We start from the raw sequence: 15,489 nt of genomic DNA, 5'->3' as shown, positions 1-15,489 counted from the left end.
GACATGCAGCAGGACAGCAAAGAGAAAGAAGTGCTGGAGAGTTGAGGCGGAGGCAACGATACTGTGTGAGATTAATTAGGATCCAAAGTCGTCATCCTTCCCAGAGCCAGAACTCGGTCTCATCACACGGACGTGAAACACACACCCTGAGGATAGCATCATCTCTGATGTCCACTGAGAATATACATCATAAATCCACTGAGACCGAGGATAAATGATGCCAGAACGTGCCTGAGAATCCTCACATTTTTTAAGTTTCCTTCAGTTTCAGTGATAATTGTCTGTACATCCATGGGCACACTGCCGCCAGGGGCTGATCACCGCTCATTCATTCATTTTAATGGAGACTATTTCCTAAAATATAGCTCACATTACAATGGCACATCTGCTGAGCCCATATCAAGTCATGTACTCAGATCCAGTGCTTTATGAACCCCAGACAGCACATCAGCAGTGGAGGATGTTGCAGATGTTGGTGTTAGCACATTTCCACCTGTTAAATTAACAAAAATGACTTATTCCATTTTCATATCAGGTCAAATGCCACACTGCAGAAAAAAAACCCAAGAGATCAATTTTAAATTGCTGCAGATGTGATTGATGTTATAGAAGCAGCAGCAGAAATCCAGTAGGTTGTAACTACTACAAGAGCGGGGGAGGACAATTAGCCGCAGCTACTCTCCAGACGGGATTAAAATGATCAAATCACCTCACTGTCCTAGACACACAAATCCCTGCTGACAGTCTGTTACAGAATAGTTGCTGTAATTTCCCAATAGGGTTTGGGGTTCATAGTATCTGAATCACACACTCATACAGGCATGATGTTTATTTTTTTAAGCATGCTCATTTCTGAACATAGGGAGGTTCTGGCCAGCGAGGCTGTGCTGAACATCCCCACTCGAGCCGACTGGAGGGAGTGCAAACAGAGCCGAGAGGAGGAGGAGGAGAGCTGCAAACTGATGAGAGACGACTTCCAGCCGTACGATTTCGCTTGGGACGCCTAACACCACCACCACCCCACACACACACACACACACACACACTGCGTCTTTACAGTTTTTCTCCTCTGCTCAACCCTTATTTTAATGTACAGTTAGAGCATCAGCTTGGCACCACTCTCCTGTCAGGTAAATATTTAGCCTTAGTTAACTTGGCATAAAGGCTGGAAACGGCGAGCCTGGCGCTGTCCAGAAGAAATCCTTCTACCAGGACCAACACGTCCACGGATTTCTTTGACATTTCCCCGTTTCCAGTCTTTTTGCTAAGATAACCGGCTCTGTACTTCTGTTGCACAGAAACTCACGTTTCCCCCCCAAAAAGTAGATTTGTTCCCTTAAGTCACTAAGTGTTGGAGGGAGCCGAGATATTTGCAGCAAGTTTTTTTTTTTATAGATCATGAAAAAAAAAGTTTTAATTTTTTTTTTTTTTTTTTAAAAAATCTCAAAAAACAAATGATTTAAGTGGACATGTACAGAGTCTCTACAGTCTGAATGTTTCTTTGAAAACCACAGAAAATAAACCAGTTTCACACAAATCAGTTTGTTTATTTGGCATCTTAAAGGTACATTATCTGCTTTCAAAATGTGCATAAAACTACACAGTTCTGCTTTTATAAAACTCAAAGCTTCTAACCTTCATAATCAAAATAAAATGAGTCGCACAGTAAAATTCAGTTAGCGGCACACAGCCTGTTAGATCACAACTCAGCACAGGCAAACAAACTCAACTAAAGAGGAAAACAGGACGGCTGTTCCTCCAGAGGGCAGCAGAGGCACAAATGTTTTCCTGCCCATGATCAACTTGTTCTGAGATTTAAACTTGTCCCACTGGGCACCAGATGACCAACCACCATTTGTTGAATTTACCCTGTTTCAGATGTACCCTCCTAACACACCCTAGAGATTGAAAGACTTCAGAAGCATTACTGCACAGGCTCCATACTGTCACAGGTCTATGGGCCATCCTGTATGGATCCAAGCAGTAAACTAAGGGAAAACCTATCTGTTAGCAGCAGGTGTAAAAATGAGGACGTGTGAATTAAAGATGCACAGGTTGAGTGTGTTTTTGTGGCAAGTTAGACAAAGTCCCTGGACCTCTTAATGGCACAGCAGAGAATCATGCTGAAGATCATCCCGAAGATCTGAGGAGAGACAGGACACACAAAAATGGAGTTAGTTGTACAAATACATTCGAGTTCATTTACCCAAGTTCCCTTTACTCAACTCTAGTAGTTCAAACTACTGTATATTCTTAAGGTGGACTAGTCTTTTATTAAATTTGTCTGTCAGATATTTAACCATTCTGATGAAATGCTTTGGACAAATGCCCAAAATGAATGTAGAATATCCTACAGACCAGTCATGTTCATGTATGAGGAGTTTGTTTCTACAGTAACAGCAGATCACGAGGACGCCGAATAGTCCCCAACATTAGCAGCAGCATTACAGAGTTACATCGACTTTGCTTTTATATTCTGAAGTTAAACGTTTAGGTCAATAGCAGTAATTTATACTTGTGACATTTTAAGTTAGGGACGTGTCAAAATAGGTTTTACAACCTTTTTAAAGTCTCCCTCAAATATTGTGTTACTATAATCGATTGGGTACCTAGCTAAATTAGCTATCTACAACAACAGAACAATTATGTCTGTGCAAATTCTCAGTCATCCAGATCATAGTATGCTGAAAACACTTAGAAGGCACCTAGATGTAGTTTTAGGTAGAAGACATCATCCAAGAGGCTTCATCAGTTCTGTCTGACTGGTGCTGAGCAGGAGGCATTTGTCACACTGGGTGGTGTTTCAGTCCTACAGCAGACAATGTCCACTAATGATTAAGTCGTTGGGGTTTGTATCTGTGAGAGTCGTTACCCATCTTTGAATCCTCCGTCGACCGACGCCTATTGTCCTGGTGGGCACGTTTGGGCAGAGATCTCAAAACAGGATTGTAGATGGATGACAAGTTGTCTTAGTCCACAACCCCTGTTTAGTGAGGGGTGTTCTATTTTTACAAAAATAGCTTCCTTAACTCCTCTCTCCAACCAGCGATGTTCTCTGGAGAGGATCTGGACTTCACTGTCCTCAAAAGAATGTCCTTGGTCCTCCTGTGTTGGGCCATGCGTTTGTGAAGCGGCTGCTTAGTTTCACCAATGTACAAGTCGTTACACTCCTGACTACACCACATCACTCTGTTTATGTCAAGGTGTTTTGTCCTTCAAGTGGACCAGTCTCTGCTGCAGGGTGTTCCCTGGTTTAAAGTTAACTGGGATATTGTGGTTGCAAAAGATCCTTTTTAACTTCTCTGATAAGCCAGCCACATAAGGGATGACAGTGTTATCCCCTCTTGTTTCTGGTTTCTCCCTGTTGGTGTTGGGCCTCTTCCTTGCTTTGGTGAAGGCCCACTTAGGGTATCCACAAGCCCTAAGGGAGTTCTGGATGTGTAATTTCTCCTTCTTGGCCCCTTCTGCAGTTGTGGGCACTTCCTCTGCCCTGTGATTTAAAGAAGTGGATGTGTGAGTCAAAAAACAGGTATTGGTCCGTGTGTGTAGGTTTCTGGTATACTTCCACCTTCAGGCATCTGTCTTCTCCCAAGTGGACCACACAGTCCAAAAAGGCCAGACAGTCATCTTTGGCATCCTCACAAGTGAACTTGATGTCGATATCCACAGAGTTTATATGCTTGGTGAAAGCTTCCACCTCCTGGGTCCTGATTTTAACCCATGTGTCATCCACGTAGCGGAACCAGCGACTGGGAGCGGTACCAGTGAAGGAAGACAGGGCTTTGTCCTCAAATTCTTCCACATACAAGTTGGCAACCTGGTTCGTGTGTTGCCAACCTGAACACCTGAAACACCAACAACTCGGTCATTGGTGGACAATGTTTGCAGTTGACGGACTGAAACAGTGTTTCCAGTGTTGCAGCTCTTTGAACTTAAGGACTCTGGCTAATGCTAACGCAAACAGAAGCTACAGTATGTTTGAGGCACAAACTGGGACAGCTCCTGCCATAGTGAGGGTCAAAATGGGCAACAGACGGCAGAGTCTTATGTTTCCTCAGCAAGGGAAGGGGAGGGTCAGAGGTGTACCTGGTAGGCCTGCACTTATTGGTAACAACTTGACTGATACAGGTCGTTGGTGAGAAGTTAAAAAGGGCTCAACCATGAGACTGATAAAGCCGTTTTCAAATAGGATGCAGTATGCGCTTGCGCTCACCGCGGGGATTGGGCGCAACGAAAATCATGCACATCTTGGGTGCCAGTTGCTAGGTGACCAAAAAGCTTTTCAGAAGGTGACTAGCAGATATGAACTAGTTTTTCGAGCAGTGGACATGGCTGCACCATGTATCTAACTGTGTCACTGAAAAGCTCTGGCTTCACTTGTAATGAGGAGACGAGCTGCAGCAAAGAAGAGGCGGCTGTGGGGCCGCCAAAATCAGCTACTCCTCCATTTTCTTTGTGGTGTGTCAAGTTCTCTGCCATTGGACAGGTCGAGGTGTCGTCACAGCGCAGGGGCGGCACACGCTGCAATGAGTCCATCAGTTTAACAAAAACATGTTTCCAGTCTTTCTGCTAAGCTAAACTAACTGGTCTCTCGCTGCAGCCTCATATTAAAGTACAGACATCTAATTCTCCCATTTCCCCAAACCATTCCTTAAGTTCTGAACTTTTCATGAGTAGTTCTGGTTCCGGCCTCACCGTGATGACCCCGACACCGATGCCCACCCCGCCGATGATGTGCTGTCTGTTGTTGAACATCTCGTCGATGGCAGATGGGCAACTCTGACAGAGAAACAGAGGAAAGAGACGTGGTTTTTCTACCAGGTACTATGTGGTACTCAGTACCAACACATGATAAATTAAATGGTTTTGAGAATGGATCGTCTATACTTTTCAAAGCTAGTTCAGGTCATTTTAAAGGTGAATCTGTGCGTTTAGGCAGTTGATTTGACAATACAAGCCGTTTGAGTCACCTTGAACGCTTGTAACAAGAATTTCACATTTTAAAACCAAAGAATCAATCGCAAAATAGACATTCATCAATAATGAACATAACGCCAGTTGCAGCACCATTACTGTAATGGGAACTTATGAAAGCTGCACAAACATGACCTATTGAATGACAGCAGTGAGAGATCATCAATATAATGCTTTGCATGTTTACACTGCAGTACCGTGGTGACGAGGATATCCATTCCCTCCTTCTTGGGACACATATCTCTGGTACCCTCAGTGCCTGTTGGACCACAGCAGTTCAGCTGGGAAGAGGACAGTACTGAGGTCAGACAAATCAGGAGATTAATTACCAGTTACTAGTTTATGGTTGATTGATGAAGCACAGCACATTCTGCATGTGAGACCCACTGACTTCATGAAAATAATTTCAAAATGCTGGTGCATTTTACAGGATGTAAACATGAGTCACACATGCTCTAAATTTCATAAAATTGTAATGCTTATAATAACACCAAAAGCCACTAAAACCTTTCCATGAAGACATTTTAGGTTGTATCAGGATGTTCTTATATCAGTGCTGACACCAATTTTGATGTTCAATCATTTTATTGGCTCTATCAGTTATCTATAGTGTTTATTCCTGAATAGGGTCACGGGGGGCTCGAGCCAATCCCAGTCGACACTGGGCGAGAGGCGGGGGTCAGCCTGGACCGGGTGGGCTGACACGTAGACAAACAGCACACACACTCACTCCTAAGGGCAATTTAGAGTCACCAGTCAACCTATGCTGCATGTCTTTGGACTGTGGGAGGAAGCTGGAGGCACAGGGAGAACGTGCAGACTCTGCACAGAATGGCCCTGGGTCGGCCCAGGCTCGAACCCGGAACCTTCCTGCTGTGAGGCGACAGCGCTAATCACCGTTCCACCAGGTTTGTTTGAAAAAAATTAATAAATAAATGTTGAAGCAGCAGCAAGAGACAGTTAATAAATGAATAAGAAACAGGTGTTCATGTGCGTGTTCTCACGCCGAAGTGGATGATGCGAAGGGCCTCCTTCAGTGCTTCCTGTCCAGTGGACTTGTAGTTGCTGAAGGTCTGTTTATAGAACTCTGTGAATTCCTCCACCACCTGCAGACACAAGCAAAGCATTGATAACGTTGTTTAAATTACTCAACTACCAACAACAAAATGAATATATGGATGTGTTTAAGTGTTGAGTACCCGGTCCCTGTTCGCAAAGCCCCAGATCCCAGCTGCCACTTCCACAGCGAAGATGAGGAGCAAGCAGACGAAGAACTAAACAACAAAATGAGAGTTTCCTCAGCGTGTTTAATGTACCACCACCATATTAAAGTGTAAGATTAGTGATTTTGGTCAGATGTTTGTGAAGCTCATCATGCTCCATTTTGGTGAACTCGTGCAGTGAAGGTGGAGACGTTACTGTGAAAGTGAAGCACATTAACGGGGACGTTTCTAAATCTACCAAACAGAGATAAACCAATTGAAATGTTTGATTCACTTTGTTGTGTTGCAATCTAATTGAACAACATAAACGGGACAAAACTGACCAGTCCCAGCATGCATGGTGACTCTTTGATGGCTCCGCAGCACCCCAGGAAACCCACGATCATCATCAGAGCCCCCGCCGCGATCAGGATGTACACACCTACAACAACACACATTAGGGGGCACACGATCTGACCTCATGTCATCATGATACTGAAGAGTGAGACATCTAGGCACAGTTCTAAAATAACTGATCAAGCCAACACAGACCTACTGTCCAGCTGGTCGACATCCATCCATCCATCTTTAAAATCAACTAAACTGCAGGCTGCATGGAGTCTTACAAATTTACACCAGATATTTTGTGTCATACTGTAGCTAGTTTGGCACAAAGCAACAACAGTGGTAGTGTACTACCGTAGTCAGAGCAAATAAACACTGTCAAAGCAGATCATGTGGAGTTGCATGTGGTTTTTAACTTTAATTCATGCTCAGCAAAATATCAACAAGTCTTAAATCACATAACTGTGAAAGCAGCTAGTTAGAAAGTGATTTAGAGCCACTGGTAATGACCCAGTACGTCAGTGTGCCTTGATGAGAATAAATAATCATTTAAAGATGAAAACATGAACCACAGCACTGATGTGACGAGTACATGACCCACACACAAAAATATTCCTCCTCCAAAGCTGCTGTTCAGATGTTTATCAGTTCAGACCGAGCCTCTGTTGCCTGGCTGCCCACTGCACTCCTCAGCTTGATGGAAGCAAAACTCAAAAAAGAGAAGGGAGGGACCGAGTCTGTCTTTGTGGAACAGTTCCTCAGAGAATACAAAAGTTCAGAACACAAAGAACGGCCCTGTCCCCCCATGAAGAATGAGCGCTGTGTGTGGAGGGCTGCGCAGGCCAGAGGAGCGGCTCTGGCCTCAGCTGCCCTCTGTACGCCCTGGCGCGGCACTCAGCTGGCTCCTGCTGCGGCGCTGCCCCGATAATCCAGCAACAACCATCAGGTCATGGTGAACAAGCACCTGCAATCTCATTCAGCAAAGTCTGATGATAAAGTCCAGCTGTGCTGCTACACATCTCAAGACACTTGTAAAGCTACTCTACCCGATTTCTTCTCAGCCCAGAGGATCTAGTCTCGAACCTAATGCACCACAAACTGCTCTTTACTGTGAGCTACGGATGCCTGGCTGGGACTAACTGTACTAAACAACTGTAATGGAATATTTTTCTAATTTACAAGTAAAAGTATTCACTTTGTATCTGCTGTGCTAATGAAACACACCAGTTAAAGAGCAGTCTACCCACAAAGCAAGAACACAGCATAAAACAGGCAGCATGTGCCCATGACATGCACTTAACTGTGCACATAATGCTCCTCAGCCATGAATTTAGATTACATTGTAATTATCCAAGAGAGCACTTGTCCATCATACATTGCCTTTCAAAGACAACGTGTGTATTTTTACAGCTGCGTGCAAGTACCTCACTCAACCAAGACCACAATGAAATGAGGACAGAAAATCTGAGGTTTTAATGTTCCATTAGGACCCCCACCTATATGTTTGACTGTAGTGTTCATATAATTCTTTAAAAACGCCACATACAGTACATTGCATTTTAATATTTCTCAGTCTTACTGGTTGAACGAAGATGGACAGAAAATAAAGGCCTACAATTACTTATGAAGTACATGAAATTATTGGTATTTATGTTACATTGACTAAAAGTTCATCAGTTTTTCAGAGTGTAACGTCTCAAAAGATCAGATATAAAAATGCATAACTGTCTTTAGTCATTTCATGGAAATTAAAGATGAAACATTTTATTGATCGACAATTCATTTTGATAATTGTTTAATCATTGAAGTCAGTTGAGACCATCTCTGCCCACCCTACTGCAGGAAGTAAAACCATGTGCAGCTCTCCTTACTGGGTGCCCCGAGCACTCCCACTCATTACTACACCCCTGGGTGTGTCTGTACAGGCGGCATCTTAATGTCAAAGACCTTACCAGTGACGAAGACTGAGGGCGAGTCCTGTACATCCATCAGTCCGGATGTCCTAGAGTCAAATCGCAGCCATAGTCCCACAGCCAGCACACCACTGCCTGCCAGCTACAGCAGAAACAAAGTATAAGGAAAACAGCTGTAAATTCTGAATCCAATGAGGTCCTCCCTATTTGTTGTGCTTTTTTTGCTTCCTAGAAAATAAGCTAGACATGGCTTTACATGAGGATACATAGATATGCAACAGAACCCACTTACTGTAACAAAATCAAAAGAAGACACTTTAAAATGTATTGATAAATTTTACCCTGCCCCAGCAAAGATATCCAGAATGCAAAAGGAAATATGTATGCAGCCATCTAAATAGTGCTGCTTGATTACTAAAGAGGCTAAAAATAAAATAAAATAAAAAACAACAACAACTGGGACCTGAAGTAGAACAGAGGCAACAGCTGAGGAAAGAAGTGATGCTAAAACAGCCGCCCACTGTCTTTAACATCCTGCTCAACAAGCAGCAAAGTAAATGTAATAAGTACAGAGCCTCTTCAACACTACAATCTGTGATGGAAAATGTTCAGAGTTTACAGTTCTGCCATTCAACTAAGTTGCTCAAGACCGTTCATTTGCACTTGAATTCATGCTTGAACCCTTCTGCATAATAGTGGATCACAAAATAAGCATCTTGTCTACAGTATGTGAATCTCCCACACTCCCATAATCCAGGAGTGACACATCCCCTCTGCGATCACTAAACACAGTTTACATCAACTCTAAGCCTTCCATCATGTCATGCGACACTGACGAATGTGTTGCTGTGAACAGAAGCTAATTGTTCTGCTCCAGCATGTCCTCAGGATCCTTTCTAAACAGTCCACTGACCCTGAATCACAGCAATGGGCAGTAGTCTGTTTGGGTTACCAGGCCTCACTGAGCCTGACACTGCTGGCCCTCCTGGATAACTCAACACTTGCTCCAACTAATCTGGCCATGAGTGTGTTTATGTGAAAGCAGCAGAGTTGTTAATTACAAACTCCACAGTCGTCCTGTGGAAAGTTAATGAGGCTTCAGCAAACAGAGTCAAATCAAGTGGTTACTTTCCTAAATTATTATTTGTTTAGTAGGAAACTCCACCACAGTGCAGCAAAGAAACGCTGTCCACGGAACCAACAAGAGGGGATTTTGAAAGACACCACTGGACTGATCCAAGTCAGACTGCTGAAGCCCCATATTAGTCCTATTAGAGATCTCAATGTCCGGTGAGAACAGGAGGAACGACTACAAACTGTTTCAAAAGTGAAACCATGCTTTAAGGGTTCGCCAAAGTTGTTACTATTCATCCCGAGGGGCAAACTAAATTTCACTGCAATCCATCCAAACAAAAATATAAACCTGCTAGAAGAAAACTCAGAAAATCACCAATGTCAGAAGGATTCATCCTCTGGAAACCATGGCTATGTCCCAAGTTTCTTATAAGACTGTTCCTACATCCTCGGCCCACCGGAATGGCTTCCGGGTCAACAGAGGACCGAGGACATTCCACATCTCTTCTGTTGGCTCTGAGGACCAAGGATGGTACTGGAGGAGCCAAGACCAAGGACACACGAGACTATCCTTCATGGAAGTTTTGAACTGACATGTGCCTTTAACAGAAATCAATTGGTGATTAGATGCTTAACACATTTCCTCAAGTCCTTTCTCCTCACAACTTACACAGGGAAGACCAAGACAAAGAAAAGATGCAAATGAGGGGATCCTATAAGAGACTTGGGATGCACTGCATGTGTACATCCCAAGTCTCTTATAGGATCACTTCTCACTTGACCTGAAAGTAGTTCAGTTGAGGACATGTGCCCTGAGGAGTGAGAATCGAGGAGGCTCCACACTTTGCCCATTGTCAAGCGTAGAGGTTGAAACATTGTGCTTCAGGGTTGTGTGGCAGACAGAGGGCAGAATGGATTTTACTATACATCAACAAATCTTGTTAGGGCAGTGATCTGAAGCTGACCTCAAAGTCCACTGTGAACTACTTCAAACAAACAAACCGACGCCTTTGGAGCAGCCTTCACAGTCCCCTGACCTGAGCGTCACTGACTGTCTGTGGGAAATCTTGGTCATGCTGTGTGTGCAGAAGGATCTAGAATAGGTCTGAACTTTGAGTGATCTACATAAAGAGCAGCAGGAAAACCCAAACTCAAGAACAGACTTGGTGCTGCAAAAGTTGTTTTTAAGCTGTGAAATCTGCCAAAGTGAGGGACTTAGGAGGGTGACCAAACCTGTGCACATGCCAGTTTTTAAACTGAAGAAATAGAAAACGGTGTACAACATCTGAAGAAAGGTTCATTTTAACATCTGTTGCAGGATTGGTTCTACTTCTCCCGTGGAAGTTGCCCATGGGTGCATGATATTTTGCAGACAACTGTAGCTGGTGCAACAGCCCGCAGAACACCTTGCCACATATTGAGAAATGTGCTTATTAGTTGTGAAACACTACAGAAATAAATCCCTTATTGTAGATCAAAGCTCTCAAGCTGATAGGGTTTTCATAGAGCAGCATTCTGCACAGTGAAAACTAGAATGAGTTGATCCCGTGTTCATTATCAAGTATCTAAAGTAACAATAACAAATAGAAGGGAAAGTGCAGGAGCCTTGTGTCCTGAGTAGATACTGGTGTTAATGCATATGAACACACAGGGGAGCTTGGTGTTTGTGTTGAAGTGCACGGCTCCTCCCCTCAAGGGTCACATTAGCTTTCACTACCTACAAAGGCACTTTGCAGCACCATTAGCTGCACACAGACGATCACTACAAAGAAATGAGTAACTTATGAGACTCTGTCTTGAAACTGCTTTTCACACTGTGTGATACAAAGATTACAATCTAACATCTCAACCCAAGCCTGCAAGAGTTTCTCATGAAGGATAAAGAAACATCCTTCAAGACGGCGTTGTCTGTGCCGACGGTGAGAAATGTAAATCTGAGCGACAGAAACATTTAAGGCCAATTTATTTACAGTAATGACTGGGTTGGTCATTACAATGTGCAATAAATGAACCCGTGTAATCTGATGTTTATGTTTATGAGGCAGTTATGTTGTCATGTCATCATTACACACTGGAACTGCAGACGAAAAACTGTCCAAACAGTCATTTAACTTGTACCAAAGTGGATTAAGGAGAGGAGTGGCGACATCTCCACTGACTCTATGAGGAATGTGTGTTTTAACAGTAATGGCAGATCATGGGGATGTAGAATAGCTCCAAACATTAGCAGCAGCACCACCGAGTTGCACTGGCTCGGCTGCCATCTTATACAGTAAGAAGTTGAAATCAGTAGCAATAATTATACTTGTGAAATTTTAAGCTAGCAACCTGTTTCAGAACACATTGTACAACCTTTTTGACCATCTGTCTCAAATACTGGGTCATTTTAATACATTAGGTAGCTAGCTAAATTAGCTGAGCTATTTATAACAACAGAATACTGAATTAGTTTGCAAGCCTGCACAAGTCATTGAAATAGTAGATGCTTCCTCACAGAAAACAGTGGATCTGAATTGACTGTTTGAAGCTACATGTGTCACATGACCTGCTGCCGGTGACCCCAATCAACTCTTCTGTCTTAAGGGATCTGGCTTAGACCACCTGTAAACAGGTCATATAGTCATAACAGTGTGGATGGCCTACTTGGAGCAAATACTGTCAGCAGTGGTGGAAGAACTACGCAAATCCTTTAAAGTATCACACACACTGATAGAAGTACAAGTCCAGCATTCAAGATACTGCTTGAGCAAATATAAGTGGCCCACTACCAGTTGTGGTGGAACGTATCTTAAGTAGGAGACTGTACACAAATACAATCAACATATTTTTATAGGAGGAGGGTCATGATTCACAAATTCAAAGTGTTAACTTCCTTGTTTTCATGATACAGTCTCCATTTCATTTCAGACCCAGACCTGCAGCCCTTTGTTCTCATTTCCCTCTCCTGCTATCCACACTCACCTGTTGCTCCTCACCTCATCATCTCAGCTACCAGACACTCAACTTATCTATACAAGATGAAACAATACACCATAGTACAACATAAAATCTGGGAGGAAATTACCAACTTCAGTTGCACAGATAGTCGTTGTATACAAGGCAGGAAGCCAGCTGGTTAATTATTTTCTGGTATTTTCCACTGACACATGGTGGCTGCACATGCCCGAGGACAGATGGTGAATTTACTGTAGCTGTTCATAAATCAGTTGGAAGAAGACTTTAAGACCAGGACATGCTTTAAAAAAAAAGAAGAAAGAAAAGGCCAGACAAAGAAAGGCCAGTGAACCTTTTCTAAGTAGCTCAAAGTTTTCTTGAGGTTTTCTTCTCCAGTCACAATCAATTAAAACACACAGATAAGCAACAATCCACTCAGAGGAACCTCAACCAAAAAGCTTGTTTCACCACTCACTGAGCTCGTCTCTTGTGCAATCACTACCAGCCAAACCGCTCTGACACCTGCTCTACAGTGCCGTGCATCAACACACCTGACACCTAGGAAGTGGCTCTACATACCCAGAAGAGAAAGTTGAACACAAACACCAGGTACTTGACACACTGCAGTCCGGTCATGGTTCCCGCTTCAAGATTCAGAAGAAGAAAACGTCAAGTGTTCTCTCTTTATCCTTTCTCTTTGACACTGTGGGAAGGAGGATTTTGTGTGAGCCACGCCCCTGTGTGGCTAACCTGGGGGCGGAAGTGGGTGGAGAAATGAGTTGTGGAGGTGGGGGTGAGGGGTAAGAGGCATGCCGTCTGCTCTAATGGATTTCACAGGACCAAAACCTTGCCACCCCTGATCCACACAGGTGGACAGCTGTGTCCACTCAGGCAACACAAAGGTATGTTCAGAAACAGTTTGAGCCTTTTTAAAAAGACTGGAAACTATCTAAGTAGCTGTGGTTATGATTTCATAATTAGCTACAGTCTTTGTTACTGCGGACCATGTAGGGCTAGCCATTAATAGATTAATGAATAAGTTAGTGGGGATGTCAGAATCAATTTCACAAGAGTCATGAAAAGGCCCCAAAGGGACATAACTTCTTACAAAGTCTGAAAAAAGCTAGAGACAAACATCCATGCACAAGATCTTTAGATAATCGTAACAAATATGACAGCCTGGCAAGAGGCAAATCATTGTTGGTTTTAGTCTCTGTGTTGAAAATACAGCTAATAAAGGAAATGACAGGCCTTTTCCATGAATACGTCCTTGGTTCCTGGGCAAAGCAGGCCTATATTAAACAAACAATGTTGCTGAAGAACTCTGTAAAATAAGAAACAGGTTGCTCCTCCTGTTACACTAACTATATTGCGTTAATCTGATCAAAATGTCACTTTTTGTTCCTTTATATTTGGAACAATTAAATCGATTGTTCCAATTAAATCATAATACAGAGTAAAACTAGTACGGCTACTAATTTCAGATGTATTAAAGTGAGAAAATAAACTATTATTTGTAGGTTATGTCGTTCAATCGAGATTTTAATGCCCAAAAAATCATTAAACTAGCTAACATTCACTTTGTGTTATTTAATAATGAAAATAAATTAGTGACATTTTGAGTTTAGCCTCGTTTTTAACAGAGAAATAACATTGTCACTAGATGTTTGTAAAACAACGTTAGTGTACAAATACACACGTAGCCTAGTATTAACGTTAGTATGTGTGCCACAGAAATACTTTGAATATTCTGACACTTACCCAGCAGATGAAGTTAAAGATGAACAGGGCGTATTTGACGCACAGCTCCCAGCTGCTCAGAGCCGTCATTATTCTGACCTGTCAGTGGTTATTAAACTGTGAGATATCTTTATTGGATATATATATGTGTAAATTTCTTGAGGTTTGTCAGCTTTTTGCTGCTGGCTCGGTGCGGTCCTGTCGTCGTCGCTTCGGATCTATTCGGCCAGTTCCGTCAGGACTCGGCCGGTGTAGGAGCTGGAAGGAAACAGCAGATCGACTGCTCAACACCCACAGCAGAACAGACAGTATCTGGTTTTCTTTGTCTTTTTGCTTTCTCTTTTGTTTATCCTGCTCTCTTTAATCCCTTTGTTCTTTCTAAAGCATCTCACACATTCAGATTTAGCCTAAATGTTATAATCAATGATCTTCTCTTGATGTGACAGAAAGAGGTCTGATCGCCTGCAGGACAAAGAATCCCGTTTGTGAATCAAGATTTAATCATACAACTGATTAATCAGTACAGTGATGGTAATTATGTTTTTGTACATATGCACACTAAAACCCCAGACATAGCAGCATAGTGCCAACTGGTTGTTTTGACAAAGTGTTATTTTTAATGTTAGGAATATTTTTGGTGAATTAACCCAGTGTTTAAAATGCTAGATTATGCCCATAATTATCCCCTGAAGCCCAAATTAACATATTCTGATTTCTTATTTTGAATTTTCAGCTGCAATAAGATGTTTATAGGATGTGGTCATTGGCTCTAGACAGTTAAATCAGGCAGCCTATAACGTCACTCTGTTCTAAATCAGCAACAAGATCCTGATCTCTGGGCCTCATAATTATGACAAAGCATTAAATGTTAATAGTCATCATGTGAACAGATATAAACTTTGACAAGAAACAGGAAGTAAGTTGTAGGCTACATGATGTTGCCATGGATACAGTATGTTACAGTGTAGGTGCTTTTTTGTGCCGAGGCCTATTTGTTTACATTTTGGAGCACTAAGTACATGGAATCAGCTAGTAGCAGCTAAATTTTCTGCCTAGTGCAGATGTGCCGTCAGAATTAGTCTACTGAAGATCTCTTAAAGACTGCTTCTCAAGCAGGTTCTGAAGCTTTCCAACTCCTGCTCCTGCTCAGTACATGTACAGGCCTATAGTGAGTTTCACCGCAGGCAGCAACTTTGAGACCCGTCTATATTTGTTTACATTTTTGGAACTACAGGGGCATAACAACTAAATATTGTACAGGAATTGTTCTAATAAAAAATACTATACAAAAAAAAAAAAAAAAAAAA

The 15,489-nt window shown here is 42.6% G+C and overlaps 3 protein-coding genes across 6 annotated transcripts in view; 2 read left to right on the top strand and 1 right to left on the bottom strand.

Moving 5' to 3' along the window:
* The window catches only part of cwf19l1 (CWF19 like cell cycle control factor 1), a 9,126-nt gene extending 7,697 nt beyond the window's left edge, over positions 1-1,429 (top strand). For both annotated transcript variants that reach the window (XM_020613294.1, XM_020613295.1), the window contains exon 14: positions 863-1,429. In XM_020613294.1, coding sequence (XP_020468950.1) covers positions 863-1,007 — 145 coding nt within the window. In that variant the 3' untranslated portion in view covers positions 1,008-1,429. The remainder of the gene's footprint in view (positions 1-862) is intronic.
* A 97-nt stretch (positions 1,430-1,526) lies between these two features.
* Positions 1,527-14,378, bottom strand: LOC109967593 (CD9 antigen-like). Of its 3 annotated transcripts, none has more exons than XM_020613288.1 (8): positions 14,204-14,378; positions 8,474-8,576; positions 6,521-6,618; positions 6,174-6,248; positions 5,979-6,080; positions 5,172-5,255; positions 4,696-4,779; positions 1,527-2,143 (listed from the first exon to the last, which is right to left on the bottom strand). In XM_020613288.1, the coding sequence occupies exons 1-8, from the start codon at positions 14,270-14,272 to the stop codon at positions 2,078-2,080; spliced, it is 681 nt and encodes a 226-aa protein (XP_020468944.1). In that variant the 5' UTR covers positions 14,273-14,378; the 3' UTR covers positions 1,527-2,077. The 3 variants fall into 3 exon arrangements, with proteins under 3 accessions (XP_020468944.1, XP_020468946.1, XP_020468947.1); XM_020613290.1 differs by lacking the exon at positions 14,204-14,378 and adding an exon at positions 13,022-13,135; XM_020613291.1 differs by lacking the exon at positions 6,174-6,248.
* A 23-nt stretch (positions 14,379-14,401) lies between these two features.
* cunh12orf56 (chromosome unknown C12orf56 homolog) overlaps positions 14,402-15,489 on the top strand; it is a 23,900-nt gene continuing 22,812 nt past the window's right edge. The window contains exons 1-2 of the mRNA XM_020613329.1: positions 14,402-14,490; positions 14,629-14,713. The gene's annotated coding sequence lies outside the window, so the exon portion shown is untranslated. The remainder of the gene's footprint in view (positions 14,491-14,628; positions 14,714-15,489) is intronic.

The sequence above is a fragment of the Monopterus albus genome, unplaced genomic scaffold (assembly GCF_001952655.1).
Source record: "Monopterus albus unplaced genomic scaffold, M_albus_1.0 scaffold132.1, whole genome shotgun sequence".
In the NCBI taxonomy this organism is placed as follows: Eukaryota; Metazoa; Chordata; class Actinopteri; order Synbranchiformes; family Synbranchidae; genus Monopterus; species Monopterus albus.
This window is presented reverse-complemented; position numbering and strand designations above follow the sequence as displayed.